Source organism: Amphiprion ocellaris, chromosome 14, assembly GCF_022539595.1.
Source record: "Amphiprion ocellaris isolate individual 3 ecotype Okinawa chromosome 14, ASM2253959v1, whole genome shotgun sequence".
In the NCBI taxonomy this organism is placed as follows: Eukaryota; Metazoa; Chordata; class Actinopteri; family Pomacentridae; genus Amphiprion; species Amphiprion ocellaris.
The window spans coordinates 22,095,940-22,123,358 of NC_072779.1; the positions used below are offsets into that span (position 1 = coordinate 22,095,940).

At 39.4% G+C, this 27,419-nt stretch overlaps 1 protein-coding gene across 6 annotated transcripts in view; it reads left to right on the forward strand.

The window, feature by feature from the left end:
• The window catches only part of LOC111565633 (protein turtle homolog B-like), a 160,116-nt gene that overhangs the window by 74,815 nt on the left and 57,882 nt on the right, over positions 1 to 27,419 (forward strand). For all 6 annotated transcript variants that reach the window (XM_035946202.2, XM_035946206.2, XM_035946204.2 and 3 more), the window contains exons 5-7: positions 4,089 to 4,206; positions 17,660 to 17,801; positions 26,451 to 26,596. In XM_035946202.2, the coding sequence (XP_035802095.1) occupies positions 4,089 to 4,206; positions 17,660 to 17,801; positions 26,451 to 26,596 (406 nt within the window). The remainder of the gene's footprint in view (positions 1 to 4,088; positions 4,207 to 17,659; positions 17,802 to 26,450; positions 26,597 to 27,419) is intronic.

Here is a 27,419-nt window from a genome sequence, read left to right on the forward strand (position 1 = left end):
AATATTCCTCTGTCCCCCTATGGAGATATTCCATTAAAAATCAGCCGTTTCCAGCTAGAATAGTCATTTACCATATTAACAATGTCTAGACTGTATTTCTGATTAATTTATTGTTATCCTCATTGAAAAAACGCTTTTCTTTCAAAAATACAGACATTTCTAAGTGACCCCAAACTTTTGAACGGTGCTGTACATATTCAGAAGATACAAAGCATCACCATTCATTTGGAGTCAAGTTTTCCAATATTCACTCTGTTTTTAGCTTCAGTTTTGGTCTCTACCAGCTCCTGGGGGAAATATTTTGCTCTTTAGCTTCTAAATGCTTCACTATGTTCACCAGCCAGTCTCTAACTGGTGCTGACCTGGGAATGTACAGTAGGTTTTCTGAGCTTTTTCTTTCCTTAATACCTCATCTGATTTATTGGCCTGTCCTCTTGACCAGTGGGACTTGTGGATGAAACCCTGCTGGTTCTTTCCAGATCATGATGCCTACCGAAATGAGGCACGCAGAGTCACCAGCTTCTTTTAGCTTCTTATCTCTTCAAGTTCCTCTTTGAAAAAGCTTTTACAGATGTTTCATATGCATTTATTTGTTCATTTTTGGTTTTGCTTTGACTTTCTCTGTGCTCACATTCTTTGTCTTTCTTCTCATTTTCTGCTGTGTTTGTTTTTTATTTTGTTTTTTGTGAAATTAAAAAATGACTTCATTATCAATATTTCTCTGAAAAGTATGGTAGCCTCTAAGGACAAAACAGATTCAAACATTAAGTGAAATACACTTCAAGTGTAGAAATTCAACATCTGCAAAAACACATACAAGTGGTGATAAAACAGAGATGGTTCAATGTTACAAGCAGTAACTTACCAAAGGACTAACCGAGCGAAGACCGTTCTTCCTGTGAGTGAAAGTGTCTCACTTTTCACTGCCACTATAAGAACAAATGATCTTTAGTTTTTGTGGAATAACAGATTAGATATACTATTCTGGTGTGTAGTAACACCTACATGGAACAAGTTGGGTCAACAGCCACAGTCACTTTCATTGAGGAGGTTACAAGGATGTCACATTAACCATTTCAAACGTGCCACTTTGTGTGTGGAATCATCACAGGTGTAGCAACAAGAAAACTAGTGTTTATCATGTACATGGAGATACACTACTTTTCAAAAGTTTGGGGTCACTAAGAAATGTCCTTATTTTTGAAAGAAAAGCGTCTTTTTTTCAATGAAGATAACATTAAATTCATCAGAAATACAGTCTAGACATTGTTAATGTGGTAAATGGCTATTCTAGCTGGAAACAGTTGATTTTTAATGGAATATCTACATAGGGGTACAGAGGAACATTTCCAGCAACCATCACTCCTGTGTTCTAATGCTACTTTGTATTAGCTAATGGTGTTGAAAGTATTGGTGGGACGCCATTAAAAAAATTAATCTAATTAATTAGAGGGTTTGTAATTAATTAATTGCAATTAATCACATTTTGGACAAATGGCAATATTTGACACACTAAGCGAAGTTTTTCAATTCAAATAAATTTATGTATAGACATGTGAACTTAAACATCAAAATGTTTGTTTCATTTATATTTATCATCTGTCTGCTACAGTCACAGATTGCTGCAAACTCTAAGTGCAGTTATAGCAATTACATTCAGACACTTTCAATGTCTTGAAAAGTGGTCTATTATGGTCTGGCTACACTGTGTGCCAGTACCAGGACCGTCATAGCTACCGTGTGGTGCATCACCCCGGAGCTCATTTTATTCATTTATGTAAATGCAGTATGCAGAACGGAGGTCTGATGCATCGCGAAACTTCCGTTTGTCTAAACTAGCCGTCATTCAGCTAAAATGAAGACAGATTCAGCAGCTTATTTCTTGCCTCAAATGGTTTCAGAAATAGTTTTTGCTGAACAGTTTTTGTAATAAAAGAGAAAATTTCCGACCGAGTGGCCATATTGGTCTGACGTTTATGCGCTGTGTCCTGTGCATCGTCATCGTAGCTGGCAAACAGACTTTAGGTGCATTACCGCCACCAACCAGGTTGGAGTGAGCATCAGTGTTACCAGTGTGCTGGAAATTAAGGAACTGAGAAAGGTGCGATTAAATGCGTTATTTTTTTTAGTGCATTATTTTTTATGTGATTAATCAATTGGAATTAACACGTTAAAGTCCCAGCCCTACTTGAAAGGCTGATGATTAGAAAACCCTTGTGCAATTGTAATAGCACATGAATAAAAATGTGAGTTTTCATGGAGTTTGGGGTGACTCCAGATTTTGAACGGTAGTGTATAAAGATCATGATTTCTCTGTTCCATGTAAATGCCGTATCCCAAACATAATGAAAACTTAAATATGTCTAATAACTTATTTATTGAAACACTCTTAGTGCGGAAAGAGGTGACATTCAATGAACCAGTAAAGATGTTGGTCAGAAAGCCAAAACCATCAACTGCAAGAGGCTCTAAGAGGAGTTGCAGGGTCAGGTGATAATTTTCTGCATTGATGACTCTGAACAGTCCCTTTCTGGAGCAAACCAGTTCACTTACAGTGGTCATTTGAATCGTGTGCCATCTGTAACACCTGCATACTCTCATGGTGGCTGTGTTCAGTCTCCCATGGCTTACTGTGACAACCCAGCAGAATGAAAGTGCATCCAGTCACACCTGTGAGTAACATCTTAGCATTTAAAATCACAAAATTCACTGGGCACCTTGTTACTGTTGCCCCTAGACTTGTTTGCTTACTACGTTTTAGAATCAATCTTTTTTTTTTTCATTTTTAATCATTCCTTTTTTATCTGTTTTAATTTAATATTTGATAAATTTAATCGTCCATCTGTCCTGTTTTAACTGCTTTACACTGATCTGCCAGTGAGACTCATCTTTGTAGCCATCACTGTTTAGGTGTTCAACACTAGTCATCCGTACTCCCGTCACACAGAATATAACTGAGCTTAGTTTTAGTTCAAGGTGATATTTCATGAGAGAAGAAGCATTTTGTTTGAGCAGCGTGTGCAGTTCAGTGTCTATCATTGAGTACTGCATGTAGGAATGGAAATCACTCCCCCACATTAGATCAATTATTTAAATGACAGAGCTTTGTTCATAGGAGAGTTGGGTCTAAATTTGTTCCTTTCTCGGGAAGCTGTTTTTTCCCAAGTCACAAGCCACCATAGAACGTAAAGCAGCTGTAAAACCTGTAGATCTGCGTATATGAAGATTTGGGTTACAGTTTAATCTGAATAAGCATTTGGGTTTGATATGAAAGTCCGACATCTTTGATGTGTATGAATATGAAGACAGATTTGGGTGGCAGATGTTGCTTGAATTTAATGCGGTGGTTCACACTAAGGGAATAGATTGTACAATGGCATTCTCAGAGTTGATGACTCAAAAATAGGTGTCAGAAATGCAGTATACAGCAGGGGTACACCTCTGTCCATGATCACTGCAATGTCAAATGGTTCAAAATTGTATGACCTCTTCATAATTCTGTGATGTAAAATGTTTACTCTGATGTTGAAATATAAAGTAAGAGCTTAGATTGATGACAGGCCCTTTCCAATTTTTTCAGTTTTTCTTATGTCCACCTTTATTTTTGATGACAGACTCTCCTACTTGGCATCGGGGATATTGGAGATTGAATTTAGAAAGGAAACATCCCGCTAATTATCTTACATGCATCTGAACTTTAACCACTTCATTTCCACAATAAAACTCTATTGTTCACCTGTCTCTGTGATTGGCTGTTTTCCTTAACACACTTTAACTACCTTTATTAAATTGGGATCATCCTTTTGAATTTCTGTCTATCCATCTATCCATCCATCGGCTCACCGACATTGGAAAAACATTGCCTCATCTGAGTCTCGATTTCACATGGTAGGGTCAGAATGTGGCGTCAACAACATGAAATCGTGGATCCAAACCCTACCAATTGAGCATGGTTTAAATGCCACAGCCTTTTAAAAACCATAGTCTGACTCAAAATTTCATCTGTATGTGTGAGCATACTGTGCGTAAAAAGAGTAAAGTTTCGGGCCCAAAAATCCCCCACAAATGTAGACTTTGCATGTGTCCAGGTGTCTGATGGGAGTTTGACGGTGCTATCCATCACCCGGGAGGATCGAGGGGCCTACACGTGTCGAGCCTTCAGCCCCCAGGGAGAGGCCATTCACACCACACGGCTGCTAGTACAAGGTATCTACGTTATAATGCACTTCAGGAAAAGCACATTTTGACAAATTCCATTACTATTGCATTTTAATGCTTTTGCTTGGCACCAACTTCCTTTGATTAAGAAATAATTTGAAATGCAGTTTCCAAAAAAGGTTCCTAAAGGGACAGTGCATGAAGCTCTAAAACACTGAGGAAACTGGATCACCTGTATGTAAAACAGGGTAACAAGTTAGTTAGCTTTATTAAAGTGTGGTTCTATGTGTGACACTTCTACATTGTGACCGATCCTGGCCTTCATGTCAGGGATAATTCCTAATTATAAGTACATAATGAAGATACAGCTGTTGTTCCATATGAGTAAATTTGTGTCTCTCTTACTGGAGACACTCATGCGGACCTTGCTGCTGATTGATGCTCCATTTTTATAATAAACTCAGAGGAAAGACTCCTACAAGAGCTAGAAGCAACAAACTGAACTTCAGCTCCTGTTAACGCTTTGTCAAAACCTGGATTACATTCATTACCTGAGAGTGTCATCATCTGACCTGTTAAAGACTCTGTCTTTATCACAGTTAACTTGTATTTTTACAGTTATTTTGGTTTGTAACAGATGTGAAATTATAGGTCAAATTATATGAAACAAAACTCAACTAACATGAAAAGTGTTTTGTGATTTTGTGGAGACCTCTGGGTGTATAGTTGCTACTAGCAACTAACGGCATGCAACCTGTGTGTTTTCAACCTGGGATGTTTTTGGACCAATAGTGCTGCTGAAACGTGGAAAAGACCTTGAGAAAATCACTTCACTGAGCTCAAAGTATGACATCATTTGAATACGTATCTGTTAATGTGACTGCAGTTCAGATCTGTTAAGATTGTCACTATGACTCTTATGTAAAAGTGAACAGGTTTCTTATCAAGACGAGTATCGGAAACGGTATATTAATACTTAACTGTTTATACATGATTTAGTGAGTACTATTTATTAGATTGCAGGGAATTGTGAAAAGAAGCACTGCATCTATTTAGATTTTTTTCAGAATAAGTGTCAGCACTCAAACATATTGCATTTTCTATCCAACATTATCAGTGTTGGCCTCCATCATGCACCACACAAAAATAAAACACAAGTCAAACTGAACCTAATTTATAACTCATTTTTCATTGAGCCTGATAAACTTTTTCAGTACTTTCTATTCAAAACTATGCAACACCTTATTACAATCCAGGGCTCCAGCCATATAACTATAAATCTGTGTTTGTTGAAGGTTTTCTTTTGGGGAAAGCATCGAGCATTTTCCTCGCATCACTTGTGTGATATGTGGAGTTTATGACACATAAGCAGTTTCTCCTGTTGATTTTCTCACAAGGTTGTTGTCATTCCTGATTGCAGCTACCCCCTTTCCCATCCACTCACCTGATTGTGACGTCACACAGAAGACCGGAGCATGCATGCTACTTTTCCTGAAAATACCATCACCCCATAACACAATACAGCTCTGAAGCAAGATGAATACATTGATGTAGGTGTGTGGGGTGAATTCAGTATTACTAGATGGAGTTGGGATAGGCCTCAGTAATGACCAATCACATCAGCTCCCCTCAGCTCATTTCAAATGCAGCAGACAGTTTAATGAGCAGTCTAAGGCGGCTTTGGTGAAGAAAACTGTTTTCCCAGAGGTGCAGAGTCACATCACACACACAGCATTCCAAATATGCAAAATGCAAAACAAGACTTCAGGGCAGACAGTTTAAATAGAAACTATTTACTGGCTGTTCTTCTCATGAAGATAAACAATACAGTCATTATTATTGTCTGTTGTTCTTACTGTGAGTGTGTATTCTCTTCAGCTTGTGTATCTGGATACATTTTCAGAGAGAAGAGCAACTAAGGAAAGTGGAAAATGAAGAAGAGTGGTTTTAAAGAGTGGGAATACAAAAGATAGGGTTTTATAATCAAGAAACATGGGGCAGATTTGAGTTCTCCACTGTACTGAAGCAGTTTTGGAGAAAAAAAAGGTTGAATAATGAAGTGTTGTTTCAGACAAATCAAATAAATACATGGCAAGCTACCAGACACTGTACACCAGCAGGACACATAACAGGGCCTGTACTGGTCTACAGACACTATATAAACCCCCAAAACTAGTTTCTTGTTTTTAAGTTACGCTATTAAGTAGAATTCAGAACACCTCAATGAAATCTACAAATAGGAAAGCCGCTACTTCACCAGGGAAAAGAGCCCACCACCCACAGGGTCAGAAGTAGACCGGAGTGGGCACCGAGACGCACCACCCACTGGTGGCATAGACTAGATCCAGATGCTTTCTAGCTCACCAGAGAGAATCTGGTGGTGGGACCTTGGGGCCCTGCAGTGCTTGATTGGGCACATGGAAGTCACATGGGGCTGCCACCAAGTAGGATCACCACCCACAGGGTGGGAAATCGGGGTCAGGTACCATGTTCACCAGGCAGTAGGCAGGAGCGGACGCCTAGGCACACCGCCTTATGGTGGTGGTGTAGACTAATTGTGGGGATATGGAACATCTTCTCATTGGCAGGGAAGGAACCTGAGCTAGTGTAGGTGGTGGAGCGTTACCTGCTCAGTATAATTGGGCTCACCTCTACGCACAGCAAGTGTTCTGGAGCCAAACTCCTGGAGAGACGTTGGACTTTTTCCTGTTCTGGGGTTGACCAGTGTGAGAAGTGCTGGGCGGGTGTGTATACTCTCAAGCCCCCAGCAGAGCGACATCTTGTTTTGCCCCTTTACTAGCCTAACCCACATGAGGCTGACTGCTGTCAACATTAAACTGCCCAGTAAGAGGTTCCGGTTGGTGGCACGCAGGTACTGAGGCCATTCTACAACTTATCTACTGATCTATTATCTCCGAAAATGGTGTTGGCTTAAAATATTAAATGACCCAGATTCGATCAGAATCCAAAAAAAACTTACTAGGGGCATCCCTACTATTCATGTAACTGACTAATGTTAGTTAACTGTTAATGTAACTATTAATAATATAGTTGTCCTCTGGTTGATGATACTCGAATAAAAGACATAACATAAACAGAGGACTTTCAAATAGATAATTTGATCTTTGGGAACATCAAAAGAACTCAGAATTAAAATCATGTGCTGCTGCAACTACATTTATTCAACCAAACAAAAATCACCCCTAGACCTGGTTTCTGAATACGTGCACTTACAATTTAACAAGATTTGCTTGCAGCAAAATCCTGAACAGAGCCCGGCCTCCAGTGACAAACAAGTCTCATGCATGTAACAAAACATGTCTGCAATGGACAAAATTTCTTGGCGCAGCCACAATCACAGCTGCCCGGAGCGGCAGTTTGGCTGAGCTTTTAGACAGACGCTATGATGAGAGGCAGAGCTTGATTGGAGCATAACGTTTAAGCACCGGTCAAATCAGTCAGGAGAAGAGGCAGAGCGGAGGAGGAGCAGGCATAGAGACAGGCTGAGCGAGGTCCAACTCTGGACACCAAGCCAGACAGGGGCTTGCACATTCTAATTTACATACAGACCCAGGACTAGGTAAATCACATAAAAAGGCAAAGGAAATGGCTCAGGGCCACAACAACTTTGCTTTTGGAAAAGAAGATAAGTCACAAGAATCCCAGCTCGACTCTCTGTTCGAAAGCCAACCTTATTTCACAGTAATATATTTAGCACTTGTTGGAGGTACTATATTTCTGTTCCTCGCAGTGTGGAATCAACAGATAGATGTACTGACATTGCCATCCGTTGAGCCACATTGATAGCATTACTAGACATCGGAAAAGTTTGTTTTAATATGTGTTAAAGCTAAATCCTTCTTCTACTTTCAAGTGTAAAACATCATCTCTCTGAGAGTGTACTATCACATCCACGAGAAGGCAACAGGCTGAGTGGAATTATATAGTGCATAATGCAGCAGCATGTTTGGCAGCGAGACAAAATAGACAATGCTGGCATTAGCTTGAGGACCATGAACAACTAGATTATACATAATGAACAGTGAAGACCAGATGAACCTTAATAATTGTATTTGAACAACTTTATGATTTAATGGCCTAAAGACTCTTTGCCTCCAGTCTAAATAAAATGTCAGTTTCTGAGACTATTGCAGTCTATCTGTATCAGTCCATGTTCTGCTACAAAATCAAGACACATTTAGCAAACAAGCCATTTATTGTCTATTATGTGCTGCATCACACGCACACATCGGTGCTTAAAGTTATGTGTTATTTACTGTTCAGAAATTGAAAATAAGCACAGTATAAATGCGTCTTTGCACCAACCTTAGATTGAATATGCCTCACCGAAGAGGAGAAATGAAAAAGAAGCAAACACAGCAGTTCAGGCCATGTAATTTAAAGATCGCTGCCCCAGATGAACACGGCTCGGTGGTCATGACCTGACCTCTTCTGAACTGAGGGAATTGAGGCTCAATCTCTAACTGAAGCATTTCACTGACTTTTCACCCGATGCATTCATACAATTCCAGACGACCAGACTATAACTATGGCAGAAAATTCTTAACAGTATGCAGAGAAATAATGAGCCAATGCCTGAAACTGTTTAATTTGAAGTTGTACATAGAACTTGTTTTTATCAAATCCGTAATCTCTGTGGTATTCCCTATTTGTGAGAAATATAAATAGGGAATAGATGCATTCACTCACCAGCTTTGGTCCTTCTAAAAACTGAAATCTTTCTTGTCACTTATATTTGACCTGTCAAAAGCCCATAAAAAAGCTCCATGCATTACTGGAGCCCATGTTGGCATGTTTGGACTAATCTTAATCCCCAGAACTCCAAGTAGTTTTTGGGTGTTTATTGCTCCTGTCATTTTTCCTCTCTGTGAGCTTATTTTTGTCTGCAATGTTAAGTTTCGCCCCCCTATAGAAAGAGCACAACCATGGCTAGAAGTCGAGGGAACTCAATTTTTTTTCTGTGCTGTATGACACATTTATAAAGCCAAAAATCATAAAAACAAAAAAAAACAAGTTAAGTTTCTTGGATGGTTTATTTTCTTAAAATGGAAATAACCTGAAACAACATAGGTAGCCATAAGTATTACCAATGCTGAAAAAAATGATGTCTCTCTACACACTATACTTACACGCTAACTCAACAAGCTGGGCATTTTACTTACTACTCTGCACATGAACTCTAGAAAGATATTTCACCATGCTAAATGTATCTTCCAATATCTTGCTGACAGTGGGCTCCACTGGATACTGTTTTTGAGCCATGATGCATTTATTTTATTAAGTGCACAGTGTATATGGACTTATGTGTGATTCCCTCCTCTTTTCAAATGCTGCTGTCATGTTCCTTGAAAGAAGAGTTGTCCTGCCTTTTTATTTTTGCTTTATACTTATTTAATACAACTGTGCACTAGTCACCAAAGCCTCAGATATACATTCATTTAACATTCTGCTTAACCTCTAATCAGTAGAGAAAACCCTAGTCATTGAATCTTTTCGTAATCAAGAGCAACAAGTAAATCACTGCGTACTGATTAAAGTTCCTCTCTGCTCATTGATTAAACCCCTAAAAACTCATTGCCATGTATCAAAGTAGTTTCATCCATGAAAATGATCTCTTCCTGCCCTAAAATAGCTTAGATGTAACTCTACACCGTTTCCTCTCCACTGTATCTCCATCCACCCCCTCCCAACTCGCTGCAGCTTCAGCATACCAGCTCACCTACAACTCTACACTGTGAAACTACTTTGTGCTATGCAATGGCAAGTTGTAATTCAACAATTCATGTTGAAACAAGACCCTAATTTGGATGATGAATAACGATACGGAAAGTCCCACCCTGCAAATTCACAGCACTGATTCCTATGAAACCCCTGAAGACTGAATCCATGTTTTTTCATGTTATCAAGGTAAAGAAAAGGGCTTTCATCAGAGCAGCCTTTAAATACAGCATGCAAATGGGGCTTTAATGACCACTACCCTCATTGACTTGAGTTACCTACGAAAGTAGGTCCCAGATTTTCTCTAAAATACATACAGTTTTGTGAAAAACTTTGGGCACCTCTGACAATTTCCATAGTTTTCATTTATAAATCATTAGGTGTTTGGATCAGCAATTTTGTTTTGATGCATAAATTTGAGCAACCCACCAGAAAAATCACATCAATATTTAGCAGAGCCTCCTTTTGCAAAAATCATAGCCTCTAGATGCTTCTTGTAGCCTTTTATGAGTGCCTGGGTTCTCTTCCTTACAAAACATCTCCAGTTCAATTAGGTTTGATGGTTGCCAAGCATGGACAACCCGCTTCTAATAATCCCACAGATTTTTAATACTGTTCAGGTCTGGGGACTGGGATGGCCATTCCAGAACATTGTACATGTTCCTCTGCATGAATGCCTGAATAAATTTTGAGCATTGTTTTGGGTCGTTGTGTTGTTGACATATCCAGCTCCAGCGTAACTTCAATTTTGTGACTCATTCTTGAACATTATTCTCGGGAATCTGCTGATATTGAGTGGAATCCATGTAACCCTCATCTTTAACAAGATTCCGGTACCACCACTGGCCACACAGCCCCACAGCATGATGGAGCCTCCACCAAATTTTACTGTGGGTAGCAAGGGTTTTTCTTGGAATGCTGTCTTCTTTCGCCACCATGACGCCCCTTGTTATGATCAAATAACTCAGTCTTTGTCCACAGCACCTTTTTCCAAATTGAAGCTGGCTTGTCCAAATGTGCTTTTGCACCTCAAGTGACTCTGTTTGTGGCGTGTGAGCAGAAAACGCTTCTTCCTGATCACTCTCCTGTACAGTTTCTCCTTGTGCAAAGTTCACTGAATTGTTGAATGATGCACAGTGACACCATCTGCACCAAGATGATGGTGTCGGTGTTTGGAGGTGGTCTGTGGGTTCTCTTTGACTGTTCTCACCATGCTTTGTCTTTGCCTCTCCGATGTTTTTCTTGGCCTGCCACTTCCGGCCTTAACAAGAACTGTGCCTGTGGTCATCCATTTCCTCATTATGTTCCTCACAGTGGAAACAGACAGCTGACATGTCTGAGATAGCTTTTTGTAGCCTTTCCCTGAATCATATCATTGAACAATCTTTGTTTTCAGGTCATTTGAGAGTTGTTTTGAGGCCCTCGTGTTGCCACTCTTCATAGGAGATTCTAAGAGAACAAGGTGCAATTGGGCACCTTAAATACCTTTTCTCATGATTGAATGCACCTGTCTATGATGTTCAAGGCTTAAGGAGCTCACCAAACCAATTTTGTGTTCCAATTAATCAGTGCTAAGTAGTTACAAGTATTCAAATCAACAAATGACAAGGGTGCCCAAATTTTTTGCACGACCTGTTTTTCACAACTTATTTAATTTCATACAACTTAATATTGCTACACTAAAAATCTTTGTCTGGAAAATACCCCAGTACTTAGCTTTTATTAGAAAATGAATAGCATGCCATGATCATTTTCTGTGAAGACAGAGTAAATTTTTGTGCATCCTCAGAGGGGTGCCTAAACGTTTTTATACCATTGAATGCTGTATGCACATTATATAGAAACTGTCACAAATAAATGTGAAAAAGAAAGAGTGGTAAATACACTAGAGCTTATTTGATTGGTATGAATGATTTCCCTATTTCTTGCATTTGTCCAGACACTGCTTGAATAAAGATGCCACTATAGTGTAGTGAATATGCCTGTTGTCAGATGCTTTCATTTATTACAGAACAGACATTGAACATGTTCACTGAGATCACATATTTCCCTTTGCGTCTCAGCACAAAGCCAGCGCTGAGCCAGTGTGGTTGTTTGACCCGTCCTGTATAATTTATGGGAGAGACGGATTAATAGAGGCCCTCCTGGAAAGCCACTGAGCAGCAGATCAGCTAAGAGACTACAGTGCCAACAAATCTCCAGCACTCAGCTGGTTCCAAATAGGGCGGGTTGGCACTCACACACACACACACACACACACACACACACACACACACACACACACACACACACACACACGCCCACTCAAACAGCAACAACACAGTCATTCAGCACAGGCCTAGTCCTGGTTGTCCTGCTCAGGGGCTGGCAGATGGAAATTCTCTGCCTGTTAAAGGATCAGGCCGTGGGCTACAGATCACAACTAACATATGGGGCTAGCAGTTTATAGTTGCAACACAGACTCAACTCAGCTGTGTGTGTGTATCAGAGTGTGTGCGCATGTCTGTGTGTGTCCTTATGTGAACCAAAAGTTGTTCACAATTTGGAAGTTCAAGGATAATTGTGTGTGTGCGTGTGTGTGTATACAGTACATCCATCATCAGGAGAAAGCGTTTTGAAGGTTATTATGAAGCAGCCTCTTGCATGTTGGGTGATGATGCAGGCTGCTAGTATTTATATTTCACAATCAGGGTAATATTCAGAGTTTTGTTTTAAGTCTTTGTACAAGGCATGAGTGCTGAAGAGAAGTGCTCAGTGGCTGACAAGGTACTTTTCTTTTTCTCCAGTTTTTACAGCAATCCCAGCTTTCTATAAAGAATAAAGTACAGCCTCCATATATTTGACATAGATTGTGGTCATGAATGACAATGTATTTCATGTTTATACAGTATTTCATATTTATTCATCAAACAATGCATAACTCCTGCCAAAAGTTTAAACTGCTCAACTGAAATAGTTAAATTACACTACTTTATCATATTAACCTTGTAGACGTTAAATAAATATGTCATTCGTTGAAATAAAATCACATTTTACTTTTTTATGCAGCCTTTTCAGACCATTTTTAAAAAGTTTCTGAAGAAGTTTTAAGCCTTTATCATAATGTCAAGGAATGTTTTGTTGGTAATCAATAGTATAAGACCTCTCACATGAGTCATGCCTCTCTCTACAGGAAATAAATATTTATTTGAGTTGAAGTATACTGCCCTGATCTGAATTTGAAGCGTTTAAATCAGACTGTCTATAAAGATGGACGACCCGTCACCAATCCCTCTTTCTGTACAAAAGCTAAAATATTGCAGAAATTGGCACTGCCATCTTGCACTGGTAACATTGTTTGCTATCAGAGGTTATGTCTGGGGGTGAAGAAGTGGGTCTGAGGTTTCACTTTCTTCAGTTGCTTATAGGTTTGGCAGGAATTGAAACCTGGACCAGCAGCTGAAATCTTGACAGTTGTCTTCACTTAATGTGCACTTTTCATCTCATAGTTAACATGTCGACTATTGTTTTTCCTTTAATTAGTTGTGGTCTTGGCTTGCTAGTTATAAGTTAACCTTCAAAACGGGGCGCCCGTATAGCTCAACGCGTTGAGCAGGCGACCCATGTACAGGGGCTGGTCCCCGATGCAGCGGCCCGGGTTCGATTCCCGCTCGCGGCCCTTTGCTGCATGTCTTCTCCAGACTCTTCTCCCCTGTTTCCTGTCTCTCTCTCACTGCGCCTATCTAATAAAGCCCCCCCCCCCCAAAAAAAAAAAAAAAGTTAACCTTCAAAACATAAACTTAACTGTCAGTCAGAGTTGTCATTATGGAAACAGTCCCTGTTTTTATAGCATCAGAAAAAAAATGACCAAAAACTAACCGGCAGTCCTATACTGCCAACAGACACTAGGGACCAATCAAGATATGGTAGCTTCCTTTCTGAGGAACTACATGTCATCCATCTTTATGTAAAGTGTATGGTTTAAGTAAATTGTAAAAGAAAAAAAAACTTAATGTAAAACAAATGTTGTAGTCATTATGGTTATCAGTTTTCTAAGAGGTTCCATTGTATTGCTGCACTTTAACATAGAGACTGACAGTTCATACATTGCTGGGAAGTTTTTGCACTCAAACAGCTGCCTCAGACTTTGTTCAAGCCGCTATTGAGTCTACCATCTGCCCTTTGCACCCAACAGTGTTACATTAATCACTATATAATCATCCATCACTGTCATATCTGCTTGACCTGCCAAAGAAATCTCTACTGTACCAAGATGGCCTGTGAGTGTCTTACATCCCACCAGACCATTTTTTCTTTATTTCTGTCATAATGCAGTGCTTTTCTGATAGTGTTATTACCTTTATCAGGTATTTATACATCAAATTCTCATTTTAACAGGTCATATTGCCGCTACTGACTGCTCAGTAGTATGTTCACATCTGCTGATTTTCAGCAGAAGGCGTTGAAGCCCTGCGTTGTCTATTTTTTTTTTCTTGCCCAATGGCAGCGACACTCCCTAAAAGCAGGGACAGTGTGGCATGACAGTGCAACCTGCCACACCCCAAATACTGCCTAGGAAAAGTTCAAAGAACTGGACAAAGATCCCAAGGTGATCACCTGGCCTCCAAATCCCACAGATCTGAATTCCATTCATTACTCTGCCAAGGAATGTGGCAGAGTGATAAATGGTGTTGGTTTGTCTATCTAATAGCAACATTTCTCATAAACGGACTATGATTTAGATGAAATTGTCAGGGAAGGTCAGAAATGACACAAGGGCCAATTGATTAGATTTTGGCAGTGATGCAGCTTATAGTCCAAATCCACGGATTTGTTAGCGATTTCTGAATCATTGCAAAATAGCGGCACAGCGTCACTGTAACTATGACAACAACTGAACACTAGATCAGCTGCCTGCTGACGATCACATGATTGCGATCCTACTACAAATCGACCGCTGCACACTTATCAGGACTTATCCCTCATAAATGATACAAGGAACAAAATAAAATTAATTGTGGATGTGTATCTAAGTCCCATCAATTCCCGCCGCCTGCTACATATTTAGGTCACACGATTCGGTATCTATATGTAACGTACACATACATAACACACACCTGTGCTCAGCGCAAGGTCATTTTGTTTGTGGGTACATCTATATTAAATGGCCACGTTCTATGTTGCTGTGATTTCTGATCATCAATGACTAATAAACAAATGCTGCATTACTTAAAAAAAAAAAAAAATGCTGCATTTCTGACAATGCCATATGGGGGAATGAACAGCCTTGGTGGAGTACTGCACTCTGAGTGCTTTTCTAGTTATCCATGCAGTGCACTAGAACAAGCCTGATCCATGGAGGTCCCAGACTGCAATATACAGGGGCCCAATGGATCCACTGCAAATGATGGTCTCAGACACCACAGGACCTACACAGTATGAGGCATGGGGACTTAATGTAGTGACTGGTCGGTGTATAAACCATGATATAAACAAGGAAACATCAATTACTGACCTCATAAAAAGATTGATTCAGTTGGTCATACCTGTTCTGAAGTACCTTTGACCTTCTTCAATACAATAGCATGTCAGTGTTTTGACTTTCTCACCACTGATTAAGTACAAAAATTTCACGAACAACATCAAATAAGTACATTGATTACTTGATCTGATGTGTTAATTTCTCCACACAGCTCATGTCAAGGTTCCAGTTCGCTACCTACAGACTACGGATTTTCCGATAACTGATAACTAGCTGTGAAGGAGCAACAGTGCTACTTAGGAGGGGTCGTCATAATGTTTTGCCTCATCGGTGTTTAACACTTTTTCCATAACAGTTAAAAGGGCATGAATCAGCTAATGATCAAATCTTACAAATGCATACCTACTCATGAACAAGTGGCAAGATTATACCATTCCTTCAGTGTCCTTCATAACCACTCTATACTTTCATAGTTGGATGAGGAGCTAAGAAGAAGATCTGTTCAGCATTAATTGACATTTATTGGCTCGTTCTCTTTGTCTACAACCTCAAAATTCTGATATTTCACTGGCATTTACAAATTAGAAGTTCTTTGTCTTATTATGCGGTACTAGAAATGTTCAGATGAGGTCTTTATCACACAATTGTCCAGTTTTTCTGAACCCTACTTATGTACAGTATGTCCTATTTTGGGTGATATTACCACATACGAACATATTGAAGTACTGAGTGGTGCTCTCGGATAACTCCATTCAACTCATGCACGCTAAGTAGCTGAAAGCAGGGAAAGGTTGATTTCAGAACAAAATCAGTATGGTTGTAGATATGATAGTCAATGTGAAGAAACTATTACAAATCACAGTACAAATATATCCATCCGTGCAAGGAGGATGATCCATTTGGCATAGCAAATTCTCATAATCCTTTACTGAGTGCAGAATAAGTATGTGATATGGCTCTAAGGTCTGCGATGACATTAAAAAGAATTCAGAGTGAATGTAGTGGTGTTAATCTGTTCGTGTAAACGGCATGTGGCTATAAATCCCCAACATGACCCTTGTCATATGTTAACTAATTCCTTTGTGATTGATATTTGTTCTGTAGATGCTGCATAATGCTTTCTGTTGTCATTAACTATGGCCAAGCCTCCTCCAATCTTACATGTGAAGTTTTCATTGTCAGCAAACGAACAAATCCAGTAGTTCTGTAGTCTGAGCCATGCATGCAATCTCCATTACCTAAAACAATGTAGGGTCACCCAGACAATTCATGTTTTCCATGAAAACTCATGCTTTTATTCATTACACAAAGCTTCCATTACCTCACTTGTGTGATTAGTTGTTAACCTAAAAATCTAATTTTCATCTGTTGTCTCTCACCAGTAACAGACAATCTAAAATTTAAATAAAATGACACATCTTAACATATTCAGGATGCACAATGTAATAAATATGCAAAGACCAATACAGTATACATCCTGCAGTGAAACTCTGTCTCAGCACTAATTAAATACAATCTGTGTCATACAAGTAAAGTTAAGAAAAGTTTAGTAGCAAAGTTCAGAAGTATTAGTTGATGTAGTTGGCGAGTAGTGGAATTCCCATATGCTTCCTGCTGGAGTACAAGCCATGGCCCGCTGGTCCACATTGGTGTCCACTGACTATGTGTCATTCGAGCAGGTGATTATGGACATAGTTTTCTTATTTTTAACTGCATTTAAAATAGAAAATGCCAGACCTATTTTAAGTTCCATCCTGGAAAAAATTGATTTAATGTCAAGCAAAATGCTTGATTATTTATTTATTTGATACAATATTTTGTCGTAGTTCTTCTCCAGGGCTGCTCAGTGGGTTGGTGATTAGCACTTTCGCCTTGCAGCTAGGAGATCCTTGGCTCACCTCCTGGCCTTTCTGCACAGAGTTTGCATGTCCTCCCTGTGCATGTGTGTGTTTTCTCCGGGTTCTCCGGCTTCCTCCCACAGTCCAAAAACATGTTGAGGTTAATTGGTGCTTCTAAACTGTCCATAGGTGTGAATGTGAGTGTGATTGTTTGTCTCTATATGTAGCCCTGTGATAGACTGGCGAAATGTCCAAGGTGTCCCCTGCCTTTGCCCTAAATCAGCAGGGATAGGCTCCAGCCCCCCGCGACCCTAATGAGGATTAAGCAGTGTATAGATAGTGGATGGATGGATGGAGTTCTTCTTCATTCCTGTTTGGCAATAAATACATTTAGCATTGCACACTTCTTATTCAGCAAATTGCCCTTTTGTTTGTTTGACAGTTTCTGTGTGTTCTCCACCAGGCCCTCCGTTTATTGTATCACCTCCGGAGAACATTACAGTGAACATCTCGCAGGACGCCTTCTTCACCTGCCAGGCCGAGGCCTACCCCCGTAACCTGACCTACACCTGGTTCTGGGAGGAGGACAACGTCTTCTTCAAGAAGTAAAGTTATGATCGGGTTCATTATTGTCTGCCATATCACCTCACTTATCTTTATCTCTATCTTTATCTTCTGCTCACAGGCCAAAGTCAAGAGTCTTGTGCATTTAAGGTATAAACTGCCAAAACAAATACATAACTTGTCATTTAAAAAATATTAGTAGCTGCAATGTAAAAGTAACAAAAAGCAATTTGACTTTACTATGGTGTTTAGTATTGAAAACAATATCCTCATCTTTAGAATTTTAATTATGTGTGACATGATTACGTATAATTGATAGTTAACTTCTGGATTTTATATTCTTTGGTAAAGTTGATGACTTTTGCCAAAATACTTTGTGAAAAGTCAGTACTACAGCGTTGATAACACACACAAACACACACACACATGCATGATACACACGCACGCACACACTGACATAAGCTATAGCAGTTTTATGTCTCCTCCATCTCACTTTTCTGCAGAGTTCTAGCAAGAACAGAGCATTTTGTGTCTATCATCAACATTAATGAGCTTCTCTTCTGATTGGCTGACTGTTTTCTGAGTGACTCATGGCCAGGCAAACCACAAATTACAGATTGTAGCCTACTGTAGCTTGCTACAACTCACCTTGAATTGGGAATGATGTCGATATCTGACTTGCCATGTTTGAGCTAGAGTCAGACATGAATTGGTAACAGCTGAAGACAACCTGCTACCTTGTCAAACTCACTTTCCACAAGTATATTTCAGGATGATTGATGATGTCTCTATCAGAGTTTTCTAGCTTGCTTCTGTAAGATAGTTATTTTAGTGGTACAGTTATGCTGTTTTCAGCTATAATCAAAATTATCTATTAACGTACTCAGACCTATTTATGTAATTGATCTGCTTCAGAGTGACATTGTCCATTTTTCCTTTGTATGGAAATCATTTGGATGAGTATGTAAATTATGGGGCTGCACTGTGCCTTGGTGGTTAGCACTTTCGTCTTGCAGCTAGAAGATCCTCAGTTTGCATCTTGGTCTTCCTAAGTCAGCGGGGATAGGCTCCAGCCCCCCGCAACCCTAATGAAGCTTGGTCGGTGTATAGACAATGGATGGATGGATGTAAATGATCTTTTATTGTGCAGGAGATAACACACAAATTAAGACAACAGACCCAAACTCTGTATGAACTACTGAAAGCCAGGTACAGTAATGGGTCTGCTGCTACTTGTGTCAAAAAGATACCCAGAGTTGCGTTTGGAAACTTTTATGTAAGAGTAACATGACCAGAGACAACTTATGGACACCCAAAAGACAGAATGCAGCCAGTGCCATAGACCAACTGGAAAGAAAGAATGGAACATAATAAACTTCTCTAAGTAGCTCAGAAAATAGACCTCTGGATCTGTACACAGGATTCAAGGTAGGAGAGTTTCAGTTGTTATTTACACCATTTCATCACAATATTCAGTTTCTGAATAAAATATGTGTTTTTGAATGACAATAAAACTTTGAAACACAGAATAAGCACATTTCAGATTGTTAGGGAAATTCTTCACTGCTCTGTCCATTAAAGTCTTTTTTACTAAGGCAGTGTGGAGCTACAAGTCCCTGTAGGCAGAGCAATAATCAGACCAGAACTCCCTGCTTCAGCTTTATCGATGCCAACTAAATAGATGAACAGATAAATAACCACCACACTTAGCAATCTAGCGTCCTGTCATTCCATGCTTGTCCATGACAACCTTTCTAAAGTAGGCAGCAGAATTCTTCAGTAATGATGAGAATTTATCGAGGGATTCACAGTGAGAGGCGGCGAGCTCGCCTTGTGCTTGCAATGGTAATTAATCAAGGCTTTAACAGCAACAGAAGTTCTAAAGTTCACCAGAAAACACTTGTCTGTAAACCTCCACATCATTAAATTTTCCAACTCAGTGCTGTTTTCCACTTCCTCTGCTGCATCCAGTGCCAAATATCACTCAGGCACATAGTTTTCTCTGAAACAGCCTCGTCATGTCGGAATCAAGCCATGGACGCCATTTTTGGGTATGATAATAAGACCTTAACAGCTTTGACTCAGCAAAGTTATGTGTTTGATGTCATGCAGGTCTTTTTAGAAAAGTATAAAGAAAAGATCAAGCTGGCATGATTCAGTATGATGAATTCTGAGACAGACAAATTGACATCTTCATGGCCTAAGATCCATGGTGTTGGATTTTAAATAATAAGATTAAGAATGGAAAGCATCGCTCATCTTGTTTGATGGATCTCCAGAAATGTCAGTCTCCCTACATCTCCCCAAGCAATGGCATTTCCACTGTTGATGCTTGGAAGCTGTTCGGACAGAGATAATGCACTTGTCCATTCTACTTACCCAGAAAGTGCCCCACAGCCAGCAAAGCTTGAAGTTAGGTTTGGTTTATGATGCACATTCACAATGCGTCACGTTGCATCAATGTCTGCTTCATTGCACTGTTTGAAGAAGAAAGAGTAGACAGGAATAAAGCCAGTGCTCATCCATATGTGCAGCATAGAAAAAAAGAGGGGGGGGGCTTTTCTTGTTCTACTATTGTCATTTCATGCCAACCAAACTCTTATTAAATAATGACAAATGTAAGCGGCATTTACAGCATGTACTCAGTTTTGTTTAGTTGAAAATTTTGAAGTCTACCTTTAGAAACATCTAGCACATATACTGAAAAGTTTGTTCAAGATGGTATTGGCCCTAAGAGATGAGGCATTTCCTGAAAGTCTTTGTGACAGATTGGATTCGGTTTTTGAAGTTTTAGTTTTACAGCTTTTCATACTTTGAAGAGGTAATCTGGGAATACAGCGAAACAGTAAAGCAAGTCTCCGTCTCTGCCCTTGAAAACTTATTTATGGGCATATTTCTGGTTTACGTACTAATACAAGAGGAGCTACAATCTTTTTTTTTTTTTATGAAAATAAGAAATCTCAACTGAGCAGATAATCGTAAAAATCTTCGTGTCATATTTAACTGAAATCAGCAACAGGGTGTTGGGGGATTTGCTGCATCTTTAACTTGCCACCTACAGGGCTTAAAGGATCTGCTGCTAAACTTCTGGTGCCTCTTGGACCTTCAGAGGTCTTGTAGAGTTGTTTTGGAGGGCCCAAGCAGTTATGGTGGCCTGTGAAGGAGTATTTGCATATTGAGCAGGATGGTTATAATGCTTTTACTCCTCCATATGCATTCTCTTCATCTGCTTCATCACCTCTCAGGTCATCAGTGTGGTCAGTGTAGGAATCGTCTGATACTGTAGCGTGTTGTCAAATGTAGTTCTATTTCCAAAGCAGCTTATTGAATCCAAATCCTTTTCAATCCCTGATCAAATCTTTTCAGACAGTTTGTCTGGTAGGGAATGAATGCATCTCAAGGTTAAAGAAACATATACTGCCATTCAAAAGTTTGGGGTCACCCAGACAATTTCATGTTTTCCATGAAAACTCACAGATTTGTTCATGGCTGACATAATTGCACAAGGGTTTTCTAATCATCAAGCAGCCTTTCAACATGATGTTCCATCGAAAATCATGGGTTTCCAGCAGGAATAGTCATTTACCACATTAACAATGTCCAGACTGTATTTCTGGTATATTTAATGTTATTTCCATTGAAAAAAAAGAGCTACCTTTGAAGCCTGTTATGTTCATTGCTCATCAATGCCTACAGAAGGAAAGCAACATGGATGAAGAAACATAGATTCTATTTTTTTATTCAGAAATTAGCAGTTTTTTGCCTTCAAACTCAATTTCGGAATGCTTGCAGAGGCAGAAGATAAGCCTGGCAACCAACACGGCTGGGCCCAGTTTGACCCATGACTGCAGGCTTTGAGTTTTACATCATTCATAGCCAGAACCACTGCTTCATGAACTTTTCTTTCCTCAAACTGGTGGATGCTACAAAAAATCTGACATACTTTAGCCAGAGATGAGTACTTTTTAAGATAATGAGATATAAAGGAAAACGTTTCCACACAAAACTCTCTATTGTCGGTACCTTCAAATAGTGTGGATGATGCAGCTTCTTTCAGTGTTGATGACTGCAATCAGGTGCAGTTTTATAAATTATTACCTCTGCCAACAAATTCTTTAAATTTATGTTTTGAATCTTTGCGAAATTCAAAATCATCAAAGCAGCAATCATGGCGAAATATCCGCGTTTATGTTGTTCTGCTTACAAGGCCTATGTATTCTACATTCAGTCAGCAGAAAAAATGGTTATCAAAATAAATAAATAAGTAAATAAATAGCAATCCTCTGTAAGTGATATCTGTTGTATTGACTACTGCAAGTGACTGGTCACCAGGTAGTAGAACCAAAAGGTCTCATTTTAGCTCCCTCTCTCCAACTAAAAGCACACAGTATGCCCGTGGTAGACCCAGAGGAAAATTCTGCCATTTCGTTTCCTCATCAAAAATAAATCAGCATCTCATTTGGGGACTACTGAAGTCTAACCTGTTTCTCCTAAACTATCTTTTTTATATTTTTAAAAGAAATAGAAATAAAACTTCCATTCAAATAGATGTGCATAGAAAAGGAAAATAAAAAAGTATATACTAAACATACCATCAGGGTATTCTTTACTTTTTTTTTGTTACTTTCATTAGATCGATTGATTTGTGACAAACCGGCCATCCGTTATCTATACACCGCTTAATCCTGATTGGGTCATGGGAAAGCTAGAGTCTATCCCAGCTGACTTAGGGTGAAGGCAGGAGACACCCTGGACAGTCTATCACAGGGCTACATATAGAGACAAACAATCACACTCACATTCACACCAGTGAACAATTTAGAATCACCAAGTAACCTCTGCATGCTCTTGGACAGGCTGCACAGTGGCTTGGTGGTTAGCACTTTTGCCTTGCAGCTAGAAGATCCCCAGTTTGCTTCCCGGCCTTCCTGGCATCTTTTTGCATGGAGTTTCCATGTTCTCCCTGTGCATGTGTGGGTTTTCTCCGGGTACTCCGGCTTCCTCCCACAGTCCATAAACATGCTGAGGTTAATTGGTAACTCTAAATTGTCCGTAGGTGTGAATGCACATGTGATTGTTTGTCTGTATATGTAGCCCTGTGATAGACTGGTGGCCTATCTAGGGTGTCCCCTGCCTTCACCCTCAGTCAGTTGGGATAGACTCCAACCCCTTCACGACCCTAATGAGGATTAAGCGGTGTGTTAGATGATGGATGGATGTTTTCGAACTGTGGGAGGAAGCCGGAGAACCAGGAGAAAACCCATGCAGGCACAGGGAGAACATGCAAACTCCATGCAGAAAGATCCAAGGCCAGGACGTGAATCAGGATCTTCTAGCTGCAAGGCAACAGTGCTAACCACTGTGCAGCCCTGTGACAAACCGAAGGAAACCAAAATTTCTGTGTAGATCTTAGAATACAGACTACTCTGAGAACTGATAAACGTCACAGAGTTTAGATTTGAATCTGATCACTGACACAAATGACCCGATATTGTGCAGGCTAGTGTTTAAGCCAATCAAGTTTTCCTTTGGATCTTATAAATGTATCATCTAATCGTATCTAATAATTTCAGAAGTATACAGATTAGTGCAGCAACACAAAAAAGGAGTATTTTAAGATCCCAAATTGGAATCAGCTTATTTTTCAGGGGCTGAATTTGAAAAGTATGAGCTGAATCTAAATCTCATATTGATGTTAAATTGAGCTCAGACATGTTAAGGAGAAATCGACTGGACAAAGAAGAGTACTTTGAATTAGTTTGAAGCATCCTTTGCTCTGGGAAGGAAGGACAGATACACCATTTCTCATAGAAAGCACTATGGTGCATACATGTACTGCAAAGCTTGAGACAACGGAATACAGCAGTTTGCCCTTTTGTTTAATCTTGTATTGTAATACTCATTTCACCACTTTGACCCGTAAATGTTTTTTTTACCATCCTGAACTTTTAAGCTTCATCACACAAACAAAAAGCAGAGTGCCATGACATGTTGAAAATGTATTAAATAACACTCACAATTACATTAAATATGACACCTGCACTTCAGACAATAATGCACTCAGCATGCAAGAGTTTTTAAACGTCACAGGCTGTGTTCAGATGAGACTCCTTAGTGGCAAAAGGTTTTCAAGTACAGACCTCAGATTCTCCGAGATTAAAAGAGATTTGACCTACAGAGCTAAAGACAGATCCTCAAACGTAGCTCTCCAAAACCCAACCTCGATGATGTCACAGTAATAAATCTAGGTTATCTCAGCTGCATTTCAGACTGGGTGCAATGGAGGTGCTTTAGACAGGGGGGTTCAAAACAGGCAGGCTATATGCTTCATTGTGGGACATCTTCTAGCGCTCTTGTCACTCAAAAAATACTCAAATATACACTACCGTTCAAAAATTTGGGGTCATCTAGAATATTTCATGTTTTCCATGAAAACTCACACTTTGATTTGTGCGTGAACATAATTGCACAAGGGTTTCCTAATCATCAATTAGCCTTTCAACACCATTAGCTAACACAATGTAGCATTAGAACACAGGAGTGATGGTTGCTGGAAATGTTCCTCTGTACCCCTATGGAGATATTCCATTAAAAATCAGCCGTTTCCAGCTAGAATAGTCATTTAACACATTAACAATGTGTGGACTGTATTTCTGAGAAATTTTGTGTTATCTTCATTGAAAAAAAAGTTTTTCTTTTAAAAATAAGGACATTTCTAAGTGACCCCAAACCTTTCAACGGTAGTGTACTTATTTCATGCACAGAAGTAAAAAGTATCATTTACGATCATTATAGTTATTGATTACTGGTATTGATTCTGACTTTTCATTCACTCTCAACATCAACCCTATATTAAATGAAAAGGTCAGGGCATTCTTTAAAGGTCCAAATGTTTTTTTCCTTTTAATGTCAGGAAAAAAAAATTGTTGCTGTTTTTTTTTTAATCACATTGGCTTCTGTATGAGTCTTGTTGTTTAGCTTAAACTGTTACTTAAAATAGTTTGTGTGGATATGTAGATTTGTTCCAAATAATTTATTTGAAACCTACCATTGTGGATGTCTTTAAACATCAGAGGAAAATGTCAGTGGTTGATATTCATTTTTAAAGGCATCCTTTTTAATGAGCCTCTCGGTTCCCTCAGTCTCTATAGAGAAGGGAAGAAAAGAACAGTATCTACAGGAGACACTACACCAGTGCCACGCATGGATGCTAATTTACTCATCAGTACTACTGTGAAACCAGCAGTATAATGTCCTGTGTGGCTCTGAAGGAAGTTTTCTGAAGGTAGAGAACATAACCCTGATGATGTAATAGTTACATCACTGAGATAACCTATTTCAGTTTTGAAACAATATGTTATGTGTTAAGCTCTACCGTTTACTTATTGCAACCTGCACTACTGTTCAAAAGTTTGGGGTCACTCACACAATTTCATGTTTTCCATGAAAACTCACACTTTTATTCATGTGCTAACATAATTGCGCAAAGGTTTTCTAATCATCAATTAGCCTTTCAACACCATTAGCTAACATAATGTAGCATTAGAACACAGGAGTGATGGTTGCTGGAAATGTTCCTCTGTACCTCTATGTAGATATTCCATTAAAAATCAGTCGTTTCCAGCTAGAATAGACATTTACCACATGAAAAATATCTAGACTGTATTTCTGACTCATTTAATGTTACCTTCATTGAAAAAAATGCTTTTCTTTCAAAAATAAGGACATTTCTAAGCGACCCCGAACTTTTGAACAGTAGTGTATCCAAGTGTCCACAGGTGTTTCCAATACGGAAAGAAAATGGAGACTATACATACTATAAATACTACACTTTTAATTTCCCTCAGTTCCTCAGAAATGCACTTAAGTCTAACACTGACATTACACCACTATTTTAATATTATTAGATATTTAAAATGCTGTACATCCCCCCACAAACCTGACTGTGACTCAGGCTTATACATCCTAGGATTTTTGTTGGATGAATGTGCAGCTGAGAAATCTAAAGTCACTGCCTGTGACGCTAAGTCAAGCATGCACCCAGATCTCTGTGATCCCCCGTTTCTGTTCCAACACAAAGGCTACAAACTGAATGGTTTATAGAGTTTTTGTAATTCAGAAATCTTTAGAGTGGGTATCAATAAATCCATCAGCCCCACACTGGTATACTCAAAATATTTCTGCGCTTTAGGGTAGTAACTAATAAGAAGGGGGAATACACATTCCTGTGATTTCAAGCTACCTTTGAAGCCTGTAGACTTACAGTTCCTCTGCAGCCAGTCGCTCTGCTGTGAATCATGAATCAAACTGGGAGCCGAACATCATTTATATCAAAGTCAGAGTTACACACCCACTGGGAAATGTGCAAAAAGAGCAAGAAAACATGGCACTGGCTAAATATATTGTCATCATCTTCACAGGGATCTTGCATCATACATGAGTGGTGGCAGTATACATGTGCATCTGTCCATAAATATTCTCCAGGAGATGATGGAAAAAATGTGTTGAAATAACTATTTCAAAAAATATTCAGCACTAAGAAAGCCAAAGCTTCCATCTGAGAAACAGCAGCTACAAAGTGTTTGATACCGTATGAAACACCAGCTCCCATCCCTGTGCTCTGTATTCTTCCAGACATGTTTACGTGACTGATCTAGATCCAAACGTTCCCCTTCTCTTGATCTCCACAGTGACCTAAAGCGCAGAGTCAGTATTCTCATCGATGGTTCCCTCATCATTGCCCAAGTCAAGCCAGAGGATGCTGGGAAATACACCTGTGCTCCCAGCAACAGCCTGGGACGACCACCAACTGCCTCTGCCTACCTATCAGTGCAATGTGAGTGTCTCGACTTTCTTTACATTTTCAATTGTAATCTGTTACATGTGTTAAAATGTAAGGCGTGCTGTGCTACAGTTCTAACAACTCTTCATATGTATCCCTGTTAAATGTTTCAAAGGCAAGACTTGACTTCTGTTATCACTCATTCCAAAATCCATGGGCTAATTCTGCTTCATGTAATAAATCCATATATTTCTTGATAACAATAAGCAATGAAAACTAAATCGGAAACAATCAGAGCATGTTCTTAGAGATTCAGTTTGAGATCAACACTCAAAAATCATTATAGTTCATCAGGATAGTGTGGGTGTGTCAAATTTAACTGACAATAACCAAACAAACCACCAACTGTGAGACGATTCTGAAGAGTGTTGCTTTTGTCATGAGTTTTTAAAAGTAGGAGCAATGAAGAGTCTGTTAACACCCACTGATTCAAGTATTATTTCTGTGTTTTTACTATTTTCTACAGCGCAGACCTAAATGGAAGACATCACATGCATTTGTAGCAACAAAGCAATGTACCTTTTGTGCTGCTTCACACACTGCTCATTCTCTCAACCAGGGTCATGGGGTCATCACCTTCAGCTTTTCCAACTACAGGTTGCACATAATCTTATGCATGACCCTAACCCCATCACACCTCATCCGTCATGTTCTTTGTAGAAACAACACATCACCATGTCTGATGAAAACAGCAGTTCAATCTAGAAATCAGATCAAAGTTCCCTCGTTGTGTTTCTTGGCTGAAGCAGTTCTGTTCCTCTCTTTGGTTTCCCATAGCAGTGGTTTCTCTGCAGCAGTTCCACCATGAAGGTCTGAT